This window comes from Manis javanica, chromosome 15 (assembly GCF_040802235.1).
Source record: "Manis javanica isolate MJ-LG chromosome 15, MJ_LKY, whole genome shotgun sequence".
In the NCBI taxonomy this organism is placed as follows: domain Eukaryota; kingdom Metazoa; phylum Chordata; class Mammalia; order Pholidota; family Manidae; genus Manis; species Manis javanica.
This window is the reverse complement of record NC_133170.1, coordinates 66,183,535-66,196,749: the sequence shown is the minus strand read 5'-3', so window position 1 is coordinate 66,196,749 and position 13,215 is coordinate 66,183,535. Positions and strand designations below refer to the sequence as shown.

Genomic DNA, 13,215 nt, shown 5'->3' with positions numbered 1-13,215 from the left:
ACCAAATACAGGGAAAAGACGATGTCCCAGCCCCAGACACTGACCCATCCGTCTACACCCAGGGAGTCCCCCACCCTGAACCACCCATTCTCGAGTCCAGGTCCCACTGGCTTCCAGTCACCTCCTGGCCTCTCTTCTCAGGATCACTGGGGCCCGCTGTTCCACCACTTCCATCTCTCCAGACTCCCTGCTCTGGAACATTCTGGCAGCTTTATCTGTTTGTCTGCTCAGAGCATACTGAGGGCTTGGTTCTTGGCCAGCCCACTGCCCAGTCCCTGGTGACCTTTGCCCCAGACACTGCTAATGCCCCTGTGGGACAATGGTGGGACACTGCCAGCCTCTGCTCCACATGGCCTTGTGGCCTGGCATTGTGCTCAGAATGTGCCTCAGTCCCTCACACCTAGCTGTTTTGCTGGTAGCACAGCCTAGAGACCCTGCCTGGGACCAAAGGTTAGGAGAGGTCAGCAAGATGCACTGGCTGTGCTCCAGAATATTCCCAGGCCCCTGGGGCACTCCCTCATGGCAGACTCAGTAGTCCCTCTTGAGGCAGCGCATCCGAGCCTCTGCTCCCCAAGTCTACCCCAGGACCTGAGATGGGAGTGTAGCTCCTGAAGCCACAGGTTGTGTGGGTGGCAGAGTGTATATGACATGACAAGCAGTGTCATTCCACAGCCTGGGGCCCAGGTGAGGCCCGGGGAAGCCCAGGCTTCAGCATACCTTTCCTGTCTACAGCAGGCCCAGGACAGCCTGGTCCACCCAGCAGGAGGCTCCCACAACCCATGCCATCCTGCTCAGCAGAGTGAGTGGTAAATGCACAGACTCTGGGCCAGTGGTGCCTCTTCTGACTGGCCCCAAGCCTCAGTTTCCTCACCTGTGAAATGGGGATGCTGACTAAGCACCCCCCTCACATGCCAATGGGATAAGATGAAGGTTCTGTCTGCTGAGCACAGGGCTGGCAATGAGAAGCCACAAGGTGTCACTAGCTGGGCTCTACCTGCCGTGTGGAGACAGGCCTTTCCACCTCAGGGCCCCAAGACAGGTCTCTCCAAATGTGGAGAATATATTGGAGCCTGGGGCCTTGCTGCCTTGCTGGAGGGAGCCCCAGTTCAGTGGCTCTCAAAATGGGGTCCCTGGGTTAGCATCAGCAGCACCAGGCAGAAGCTTGTTAAGAATGCAAATGCACATTTCACCACTCCCCTCATCCCAGTCTTGCTCAATTTGCGATTTGAACCATATGCCTTCAGGCTCTCTGGGGGCTCTGGTGTGGCTCCAGTTGAAGTCCATGACACTGATTATTACTAATTATCCCCATGAGCCCCACACTCACTGCTCGGGTACAGTAGCTCAGGTCAGATTCCCTCCCTGAGGAGAGGAAGACTGGACCCAGAGACACTGCCAGGACCGGAAAGGCCCAGTGCAGGCAGGGCTGCCATGTGCAGTTGTGCAGGTTGCTCACTGTGCAAAGACCCCCCAGTAAGAAGTTAAGGGAAGCAGGGGCTGAACTACAACTCACACAGATGAAATGTGGAGAGAGGACACTACCTTCCACTTCACACACTCATACAAGCTATATTCTCTGAGCTGGGCCCCAGGTGGGACACCTTATCCTGACTCTTTGTTGGTGCCCTTCAGGAGGGGCAGGCTGGAGCTGACTCTGGTTTTAGGTCTGAAAGCTCAAATTCCTGGAAAATCCTATAAACTGAGACCTGTGTCCTGGAGACCACCCCAATCCTTGAGACACTGGGATGGCTGGTCACCTCCTTTTACTCCCAGGTCAAGACTCCAAATAGCTCAAGCTGGGGTCTGACCATAATGTGGCCTGCCTGGGCTTCCTAGCTGCTCAGTGGCCAGCTACACCTGGGACCAGGGATACCACGTCTCCATTTTCAGCTAGAGCTGGAAAGAAGACCAGAGTCCCTGGGCCTTCAAGTCCATATTCAAAGCCAGAGGATGATGTGATTGCCCTGGGAGGGCAGGGGGATCCCCTGTGCCGGTGCCCACCACTGGGCCTTGTGGGCCATCTACCCACCATCTATCCACCCACTCATTCATCCATCCAACCACCCACTCACCTACCACCCACTCAACCCATCCATCCATCTACCCACCCATTCATCAGCCAGCCCACCCACCCATCCATCCACCCACCAATACTTACTGAATGCCTGTGAACTAGCCCTGTTCTGGGCAGTGAACACAAAAGACCCAAATCCCTGCCCTCCTGAAGCCTACAAAGAGGAGGCTGGCATATGGTTGGCAGATGGTGACAGGTGCTCAGGAGGGACAATAGCAGAAAAGAGGGTCTCATGGAGAAGATGGCACTTCTGAAAGGCAGGAGGCATGTCTCAACTATTGGAAAAAGCAAGGGACAGTACTGCAGAGGCTCCCTGGAGGAGGGAGGGCCCAACAGGCACCTGCGGTTTCACACCATGGCTGCTTTCAGCTACCAACAGTTTAACAACCAGCTTGCGAAATTCCTGAACATGCAACAATCAGCTCTTGCAAGGTGGCACACCACCAGGACGTGCCCTTGGACTGGCAGGCCAGGACTCCACCTCCAGACTGGTAGAAGTGTGGAAAAAAGGCACTGCCCTCAGTCTAGCAAGGTGAGATCATGGCCCTCGGAAAGTGGGAAAGGACACTTCCCTTAGACTAGCACGTTTGGGCATGGTCCTGAGACTGGGCATCCCAGGAGGTCCTGGGGCCTTGATTTCTGGCAGTAAGAGAGAGGCCATGGCAGCTTGCCCATGGAAAACATCCTCCCCTGACCCCTCCACAAGATGCCCCTCTCCAAGACTGCTCCCCCGCAGGGCCCACAACCCTTCTCTGGAGGAAGCATCTGCCTTCTGGGCCAGCTGCCAAGCGCATTCAGCTGCAGACAGGCAACATGTGGTTCCACTTGGCCACCACTCCTAGGATGGGGCAGTGCATGGCCAGTCCAGGAGATGCTGCTGAAAAGAGGACCAAAAGGTAGAACCCAGAGGTGCCCCCAGGAACCTGCCCCCTGTGGGGGACAGGAATCCACCCATGCCTGGGACGACCAAGGAGCCCTGGGCACCCCTCACTCCCAGCAGCAAGCAAGTCCCCTGGGTCTCCAGACTCACACCAAGACTGCCACAGACTAGCACTCACCAGCACGCACAGGCAGGAAGGTATACGGAGGCCCTGGACCACCTCCTCTGCCCAAGGGCCCCACATGCACTCTGCAGCAGGCCTCCTCTGCCCACATCCAGATGACCAATGCCCACCCACTACTGACACCTGCCCTAAGGTGCTGCATGCACGCCAGCCTGCTGAGGCTCCACCTTCTGTGCAGATAGAGCAGAGATACCCTCCCTCAGCAGCCTCAACTGCTGGGTGCCTGCAAACTTGGCAAATGCACATGCCACCTCTGGTGCCCTGGGGCTGTGCAATGCACAACCTGAACAGTTGTACACGGCAGCTGGGGAGTCACATGCTCACATGTCATTGGACAGTTTCACCCTGATGAGTGCCATCCCACGAACTCTTGGGAGTGCAAGAGAGCTCAGACAGGGACACACATGTGCAGGTGCACACGTATATACCCCAGGGAGCTCTGGGTTCCTCCAGTGCCTGGCCTAGACTGAGGTGCTCTCAGACCTCAAGGCTGAGCTGCACCTCAAGTGCCACTGTCCTGGTGGGAGGGTTATTGGGTCCAGTGCCCCACAGCCAAATCCATGATGCCCCTGCAGAAAGCTGCCCCATCCTGTGTGCACATGGTGTACACACCCAACCTCCCTGTTCCAAGGCCACAGGCCAATAAAGTAGCTCCAGCCTTCACTCCCTGCTCCTGATAGCACCCCAGTTTCCTCTCAGGGAGGCCCCTGCCCCTTTGCAAACCATTCCCCCAGGAACTCTAAGAACATCATGGGTCTGGGTCTCAGACTTTCCCTAGACGACTAGGGAAATCCCTAGATTTCCCTCCCAGATGACTAGCATGTGTCTGCAACCCTATTTCCACTGACTCCACTTCCTCGGGCCCTCCCCTCACTCCCTGGACTCATCACCCCATGGCTGTAAACCCACACTGCTGCCAGGAAGCCCCCTCAGGTGTCCCCAGGCCTGGCTGTCCCCCTGGAACACTGACTACTTGCTCTTTCCAGCTGCAACTGGCACCCAGGTCCCTAGGGCTCAGGGGCCTCCTGACTGCAGCACAGGGCAGCAGGAACCCCTCACACAGCACTTATTTGGTTCAATGTGCTGTAGTGTACCACCCCCACACCCGGTTAAGTGTCAAAGCTGTGCCCAGGTTTGTGCCCTCTGTCAGCTCCACGGTGAGCCTGGCAGGAGCTGACCCACTACTCAGGCAGGTCCATATACCAGGATGGGCTGGTGGGCAGCACCTGCAGGAGTGCAAGAGGAAGTTCCCCCACCCACTGGGCTGCCTCTCAGCTCCGGGCTCTGCAGGCAGCCCCTCTCGGAATGGCCAGTACTGAGAAGGCATTTTCAGGACACAGCACCTACTGGTGAAGTCTGGCCACACTGCCTGGTAGGTGACATGTGGATGTGGGCTCAAGGCTCCAGAACGAGGGACCCAGCTGTCATGAGCCTCTGGTATCCCTCTCTTCTGGCTGGCTGACCCCTGCTGGGGTTACAAGCTTGGGATAACCCTCTGCACTTTTGTCAACAAGGCTGGGGAGGACCTCCTGGGGCTCTCAGGGGAGTGGGGCCCCCAGCAGGCTTGTGTTTCCCATCATTAGACCATGAGTGCCCAGTAGGCGAGACTCTCGCCTGACCTGATGGCCGGGCACAGGGCAGCAGGGCTGAGTGACACAGTGTTCCTACAGCATCAGGCCCTCTGGGCCAGCCACGCCCTCCTGCTGCTCCACAATCTTGCACTGCAGCCCAGGCAGTGGGTTGGTGAAAGCAGAGATGCTTGCAGGTTCCACAAGGGCTGCTGGTGGCAGTGGCATTGCCACCGCCCTAGGACACGTGAGGCTCTGGGAGAAACAAGCTGTGTGTGAGCCCTGCCTGTGCCCAAGTGGGGTCCTCTAGGGGGATGTGGCTGGCAGCCATGGCCTGTCCACAGAACTCTATCAGTGTGGGCTGAGCAAGGTCCTCCGGGCTCTCCTCCTCTATCCCTTGGGCCACTGTGGCTGAACTCTGAAGTCTGTTTTGTCACTGTCCCCTGTCCAAAAGACTGATGACCTGATTTAAGCCACCAGTGCTTCCCTCCAGCTGCAAAGCCTACAGTCACTCCCACAGTCGACCAGCATGAGCTCTTCAAAACGTCCTTTCATACCACTGCACAGCTGAACCTCCCCATACCCCGTGGTGCCCCACGGGAGAGGGGTCCACACCCCCCTACACCCTCCCACAATGCCAGGCACATGCCCTTTCCCGGGTGTGAGGGGAGGCCCTTGTCTCTTAGGCCTCAGCCCCAGGGTTGCCTCCTGGGAGAGGCCTCCTGGTCCCCTGTCCTAAAAAAGGAGCCCCTCCCACCCAGCTGGGACTGTCCCCTCAGGCCCTCCCGCTCAACTCCTGTCTGTTTTTCCACCTGGAATTTAAACTTCATGAAGCCAGGGACTGTCATCTGCCTCATGTGCCTCTGCATCCCGGGCACAGCAGGGACTGAAGAAAAAGCTCCAAGAAGTGGATGCTGAATGCCGAAAGTCAAGGCCTCTCCCCCACGGAGGGCTGTGGTGGGTGGGCTAATGGGGGCCTGCACTCTGCCACCATTTCTCCCAGATCTCCCTCCCAAAGGTACCCCTTGCAAGCTCCCCAGGTCACATAGGCCCCATCTGAGATGGGGGCTCAGGGTTTGAGGGCCTCACTCCAGCACCCCAGGACCAGCATCCCCCTTTCTGTGGCCCCAGCCCAGACACCGCTGGTGAGGGGACTCGGTGGGCCCAGCAGAAGCCATTCCATGAGGAATGGAGATAAAGCAGTGAACATGATCACTGGAGCAGCACACACATGGCACATGCCTGCTATTAGCTCAGCTTTCCATCTTGACAACCAAGGACATGATCTGGTATTACTGACACCGTTTTATAGATGGAAAACCAAGGCCCAGAAGGGTGAGGTCACTTGCCTGAGGCCAGCGGGCTGGGGTTTGAGAAGGCCACTGCCCACCCTCCCGACAGGCCTGTGCCTCAAAGAGCACAGCTCCTGCTGGGAAGCCCATGTGCCTGCCTCATGCTATAGCGCCGGCTAGTGGCAGTGGGATGCTCTTGTGCTGGCCAGGACCAGCTCAGCCTTGGGCCCTCACTCAGATTGGCTCAAGAATGCGCCAGCCCCGAGGGACATGTCACTTCCCCATTGTTCGGATGAGAGGCCAGCACTGAGGGTGGAGGCATCTGTCCAAGGCACACTGATAGTTCCCCAGGAATCATCCGCCAGAGGCCGCATGCAACAATTCTAGGACACTACCCAGTCCATCTGGCCCCCAGCCCATGAGTTATTAGAAAACCCCCAAGGTTGCAAATGATATTAACATGGCAGAAGGCCTGGTGGTGAGGATCACACTGGCACACAGAGCTACCCAGCACTCTCCTGCTAACCCCTCCCTTCCTCCCTGTCTCTCTCCCTCAGCATTTACAAGGCCAGGCTTGGAGCTATAAGGCCTGAGGGGTGCATAGGAGGGGTGAGGGGTGAAGGGTGTGCTAGATGAGGGGCACCGGCACAGGAGAGGGTTTTGGGGTGGCAGGGAAGGTTCTCTGAAGGGGTAGATTGGGTAGGAGTGAACCCCAGGATTACTTAGCCAGAAGGCAGGCAGGCCAGGGAAGGGGGCAGCAAGAGGGACAGATCAGACACAAATGGCCTCATGGTGCATGTCCAGGAGAGAAGACTTTACCCTGAGGATGGAGGGAACCTTCCAGAAGGCTTTCAGCAGGGCAGTGCACCCTTAAATGGGCCCATCCTGCAGAAAGGCAGGGAGACGGGTGCTCAGGAGGCCAGCAGCTGCCACTGAGGATGTCTTTGAGGGAAGGGCAAAGGGCAGATTCAGGTCCAAGCTGCCAGGGTTTGAACCTTGGCTCAGCCATGCACCATTTGTCTCTGGTGAGTTACTTAGCTGCTACATATCCTCATCTGAAAAACAAGAGGAGTAACAAGTTGCTGCCTCATGGTGGGGTGAGGTCGGTGGTGGCCAAGTGGTGGTGGTGGGCTGGCCCAGTTCGGGGTCTCTTGTCTCTGCCTGTCTCCTACCTCATTGGTTCTGCTCTCATCTGCACTGTCTCCTGCCTTCTCCAGGTTCCCCATCTTCTCATCCCGGCTTCCCAAGGCCACCTTCTTTCCTAATAGGTGTCTGGACAGGCCTCACTCTGCACTGCTTTAGCTGCATCCCCCCCACATTCTAAGGATGAGTTACTTTCACCTGCTTTGGATTATTTTCTGATGAAACCCCATTCACAGGGACGTTGACAAGGTGCAGGTCAAGGGCTGGGTGGTGAGGGCATAAGCAGGAAAGGGTGGCTCTACTGCTGGCCCAGTCGCTGGGTAGATGCGAGGCTTATGCCACGATGAGGGGGCATTTGGACACGTGCTTGGGAGGGGCTGTGCATTCAGCAGTGACACTCTGGCCCCGGCAGCCAGGCCTGCAACCCATGGGAGATGCTGGCTGACCTGTTGGCTCCAGGCTCAATGGTGGGGACTCAAACCACAGGGCTGGCACAGCATGAGAGAAGTGCTAGCATCTCCTCAGGCCAGGGCCCTCCACACCCCTCCTGCCCTGAGCCATGGGTTTTGGAGCATGTGAAGTGCAGCCAGTTTGAACTGAGAGCACTGTATGTGGAGGGCACATGTTGCCTTCCCAGACCCAGTACAAAAAGATAAGATTTCTCATTGATAGCTTTTATACTCATTATATGTTGACACAATGCTATTTTGAATATAAGAAGTTAAAATACATCATTATGGTCAATTCCATCTTGTCAATTTCTGATGTGGCTTCCTGAACACCCCCAAACCTGCGTGTGCCCCTCACAGCCCGCCAAGCAGCACAGTTCCAAGCCTCACCTGCAGGGTCAGAACAGGCCTTTAACAAGACCCCAGGACCCCTCCCAAGGTCTGGGCAGTGTTCCTCAGTCTAGCCCCCCAGGTCAGCCAAGTCCACCTGGCAAGGCAGGCAGCTGGCTGAGGACACTGTCTCCTTTGGAACTGCCCTGGCTTTGGTAAGCTGCTGGGGATGTCCCTTGGTTGTTACAGCCCCTGACCAGGGGAGGAAGGCCAGCCGGCTTCTCTGTCCAGCCTGACATCAGTGCAGCCAGTGCACCCACCTCTGACACTGAGCAACTGGGTCACGTGCTGCATCTGCAGGACAGGTGCCCCATGGGGTGAGGCAGGGGTGGGCAGTGCTCTGGTCAGGACACACTCTCAGCACCCACACAGGCATTCATGTGGAGCCACGCTAGGGTGGCCCAGGGGCTCATCCTCCCTGGAGTGTTTCCAGCATCAAGGGGCAGGACTTGCTGGAGTGACGGGTATTCACCTGAAGTTGGAGCCCACCCAGAGAGGCACACATGCACAGCAGTGTGCCCAAGGCAGACAAGCTCCTCCTGGGAATTCTGCCAGCTGGTCTGCATGTCCCAGGCAGACACCGGATTTGGTGCACAGACCCCCTTCAAGGACAGGGACCCGTTCGTTGGCCTTAAGGGGTCATTCAGCTCATGCCCCACCCCTCAGGGCCACTCCTCCCCACACGAGGTAGACCAGGGGGCGTCTCCTCAGTGAGCACTGCTTGGGTGACTCACCTCAGGGCCACTTTCCAGGTATCAACCCAGACACCCTGGCAGCACACCACAACCACCGCCACCCCTTTTGTCTGGGACTTAGCCTATGGGCTCTGGCCCTCCCTGAGTGGGCAGGGCAGACTACTGGGCTCAGAGGATGGAAGGGCCCAGCAGAGCACTGCACCCAGGCTCCATCTCCATCCAAGGGGAAGCATGGGGCCTCTCTCATGCTCAACACCCCAGACTCACTCTGCCCCCACTCTTTAGGCAGGGCTGCCCCAATCATTCCACAATGGGGCAGGCTATACCCCATACCCATGGCCTTACATCCAGATCAGCTGCCAGGGCCCAAACTTTTGCCATCAGGCCATGCAGGATCACAAAGTTATGTCCTTTGGCCAGGAAGGTGGCTCATAAAACTGGAATTAGTCACTGATGTTTCAAAATTGCTGAATACACAGAAAAATCCAGGTTTCCAGCTTCCCTCAGAAGTAAAAAATCTAGCCACACAGAAACTGTATCTCGATGCACAGCAACATGGGCACAATACACCCCCCCCACAACATGGCATGTGTAGTCTGGCCCCACCACTGCAAGTGGATACCTCCCGAAATGCACTCCCCACAGGGCCCAGCACTTCAAACCTGAGGCCAGTTGTAGCCATGGGTGGGTCATGTAGGATTTTTTAGGGCCCTCTGGGTTCGGATGGAACTCGAGCCCCTTCCTCAGCCAGTAATCATGCAGGAAGCAGCTGGGGCCAGGCCTCTGTCCCCCTGCCAGCCAGTGCCCTGTCAGCTGTCTTGCTGCCAAGTAGCATCCAAGTCTGGGGCAAACGCTCCCAGGGCAGAAAGGCCCAGCAAGGCAGCGCTGCACCTGCACACCCACCCTGGCCCATTTGCAGGACACATCCAGACACTGGCCAGCAGGAGACCAAGGGGGCAGGCAGAGATGTTCACACTGTCCCCTGGAAGGAAGGCTTCAACCTCTGCTACCTGCAACATGAGCAGGGGACGGTGGAACACAAGGGGTCAATGACAAGATCTCGGAAAGGCCTTGAAACATCTACAGGGACCCCTTCAAGGGCAGGGGCTCCAAGGGGCAGGACAGCACAGGGGGAGCTGGTCCCATGAGGAGGCTGCGAGGGCAGTTTAGAGGGGAATTATGGTGAGCTGTAGACCCCCGAGCCCATGCCACATGGCATGGTGAGCTATGTCCAGGCCATGCAGCCCCCTCCCCAAGCCCACTGCTCAGTCGGAACAAAATGAACGAGAAGCAAATGCAGATGGGCAGAAAACTGCCGGTCAGAATGAATCACTCCGCGTGTGACACACGCTTGTCCAATCACAAACGCTGATGTTGTAAAAACAATGGCACGGCACTTTTTATTTTCTTTAATCAGAAAAATAAAGTCCCATGTTTCTGAGAGGAAGAACCTGGGCAAGGGCCAGATGCCTGTGGAACCTGCTCTGGGAGTTGGGTTGCTGGGTAGACCCCACACATACCTGGCAGGTCAGGACCCTGGGGGCAGGGTCCTCGTGAGCAAGCTGGAGCCTGGGCCTGGAGCCCAGGGCACTTCTATGGGCTCCGTGAAGGGGGTTAGCACTGGAGTGACTGTCACAGCTGGGTGAACAAGGTATACCTGCCAGGGACCCACCCCAGGAGGCCAATGCTGCTCTCCAGAAAGGGCTACAGCCCCATCCCCAGGGACCCCTGAAGGCTGAGAGTCAGAGCTGAACTCCCCCTTGTGTCCAGGACTCCGGGGTACCAGTGTGGGGCTGCCCAGAGCCAGGGGTCTGAGACAGCCCTGTAGTGTGAGGTCTGCCCTGACAGAGAACATCCCGGGGGTGCTGCAAGTCAGAAAGCTGCAAGGGCTGAAAGGGAGATGGGGAGGAGGCATTCCAAGAATGGTCCAGATGTAGCGGGTGGAGACAGCCCCCCACTTTAGTGGTCAGCTGCTGGGGTGGAGGCAGAGTCCTGGGGGACCCAGTCACCAGCAGCTCCTCCTGGACCACGGGCAGCCCCTTGCATCCCCTCCTGCAGTCACAGGACCCCGGAGGTGGACAGGCTCACCCTTTGCCTAAGGCTGGCTCCAGCTGTGCCCATGTTCTGCCTAGAGGTGGAAATGTACACTGGCCACATGGGGTGGGGCCAAAGAGGTCAGGACCTGCAGCTGGCACACCCCAACCACACACCCACAGACCACACAAACATACCACGTGCACGTGCACACACACTCCTTGGAGCAGGCGTGCATGGAGATTTGGACATACAAGGACATGTGGGTACTCTAGAGGCACAAGAGACAATGGGGGAGCCCCACAAGCCAAGCCCTTGGCTGGCTGTGTCCCTCTCCCAGGGGTGTACATATCACAGAGAAGCAGGCAGTGGGGCAGGTGTGGTGGGGAGGCAGAGGCCGCCGGGGTCCTTTCCTCTTCCTGTTGTGGGTGGGCCTCAGCCTGGTAGCGGCCCTGCGGGGGGGCTCCCGCCTCTGCTGAACCCGTTTCCAACTGCAAACAGCCCGGCCTGTCTGGAGAGGGCCTCCAGCCAGTCTGGCAACACATCTCAGCCGCAGGTGAGGTGGCCTTGGCCCTGGCTCTGCCCAGTGCAGCCACCCCTGGGGTGGCCTGGAAAATGGGGATCAGGCTCCAGGGCTCACAGATGGGGCCTGGCGGGCCACTGCAGGGGTGGAGTATCGAGTCCGTCGTGACCTCAGGGGCCTGCAGGGATGGCCCAGAGCCAGGAGTGAGAGCTGAGGCTGATGGACCTGAACCAGGTCCAACAGGGACCGCCGAGGCTGGCTCAGGGGCCCCAGGAGAGGCCGGCGGGGTGGGGCTGGGTGTCCCAGGAGCGACGGGCGCTTGGGTATGGGGAGTAATGGCTGGGGTTTGCAGGGTTGGCTAGGGCCCAGCAGGGACTGCAGAGGCTGGCACGGCTGCTCTAGGCCCATGAGGGGCCGTTTTCGTTGGCATGGCTGTCCGGGGCCCAACAGTGAGGGTTTGGGGGGGCCAGGCTGCTCTGGGGCTTCAACTAACTGCTGTGGCTGACTAAGACCCAGCAGTGACCGCTGGGGGCGGCTGGGCTGGCCCAGGAGAGACCTTTGGGGCTGGCACGGGGCTAGGAGTGCCCGCCGGGGGCAGCAGCACTGGCCTGAGAGTGAGCTGGTGGGCTGGTGACATGGATGCAGCATGAGCAGTGACTGTGGGGGCTGGCACCGCTGGCACTGGGCTAGTAGTGACCGCAGAGGCCGGCACCGCTGTCCTGAGGATGCCCTGCTGGGCTGGCTATGGAGACCTGGGGCCACCCGTGACCGCAGGGATCGGCAGCGGTGCCATGGGGCCAGGAGGGACCACAGGGGCCGGCAGCGGTGGCACAGGGCCAGGACAGACCACAGGGGCCGACAGCGGTGCCACGGGGCCAGGAGGGACCGCAGGGGCCGGTAGCGCTGCCTGGGGCCTAGAAGGGCCCACCGCGGCCGGCAAGGCTGAGCCAGGAGTGACTGCTGCGGCCGGCAGGGCTGACCTGGGGCTGGAAGCAGCCGCTGGGGCCGGCAGGGCTGACCTGGGCCCAGAAGCGACCGCCGGGGCCGGCAGGGCTGTCTCGGGCCCAGATGTGACCGCTGTGGCCAGCTGCGCTGACCCGGGAGTGGCTGCTGGGGCTGGCAGGGCTGCCCAGGGTCCGGGAGAGCCCGACGGGGCTGGCAGCGCTGACACGGGGCTGGGAGTGACCCCTGGGGCTGGCCGGGCTGGAGCTGCTGCTGGCGCTGGGCCGGGCCGCTCTGGTCCCAGTGGTTGGCTGGGAGCGGCCCCCCTTCTGGGGAGCACACCTGCATGGAAGAAAGAGCATGTGTCCACCTGGGCAAGTGTGCCTGCAGACCCCCCATCCAGCCCGGGCCCCTGAGACATGCTGCCCCCTCACCAGCAGCCCAATCCCCAAGGGAGTTGAAAGTAGAGCATGAAACACCAAAGAAACCCTCTCTGAGAAGAAGGCGCGAACCAGTGAGTCCCAGAAAAGGAAGCTGCAGTGCTGAGCCGACACCTAGGACAGAAGACTGCTCTGGGAGAAAGACCCCACCCTGTCTCCTGCTCCATCCTGCTGGGCTCTGGGTCACAGCAAGTGTGGCCCCTCCCACCAGGGGCCCACTCCTACAGCTGCAAAGGCCTGGTGGGGCAGCTCCTCACACCTGGACCACCAGCAAGTCACGGGACCCCTCCCCACATCTCGCAGACACTGCATTGCGCAGAAGTTTAGAAGATGGAGAGCACCCAGCAGTGTGCCTGGTCCCCACACTTACAGACCCACTGGACACCCTGTGGTCGGCGGAGCCTGACAGACGCAGTGGGGAGACGGGGCCAACCTAGCAGCGGGTGCACCCTCCTATCCACCTGAGCCAAGCACACACTCCCCCTGACAATTCCTGGGCTCCTGGCTTGGCCTCTCTGGCTGTGCCCCCAGCCATCTGCCTCTGCTCAGGGCTCAAACCCTAGTCCACATGTGCCCCATGCCCAACAATGATGGAGCATGT

At 59.0% G+C, this 13,215-nt stretch overlaps 1 protein-coding gene across 9 annotated transcripts in view; it reads right to left on the bottom strand.

Moving 5' to 3' along the window:
- Positions 1-13,215, bottom strand: part of FBRSL1 (fibrosin like 1) — a 72,838-nt gene that overhangs the window by 42,687 nt on the left and 16,936 nt on the right. Inside the window, exon 3 of one of the 9 annotated variants that reach the window (XM_037014051.2) lies at positions 10,050-12,516. The exons of the other annotated variants lie outside the window; for them this stretch is intronic. Coding sequence (XP_036869946.1) covers positions 11,332-12,516 — 1,185 coding nt within the window. The 3' untranslated portion in view covers positions 10,050-11,331. Of the gene's footprint in view, positions 1-10,049; positions 12,517-13,215 lie in introns of those variants that run through there. 9 annotated transcript variants of the gene reach the window in all.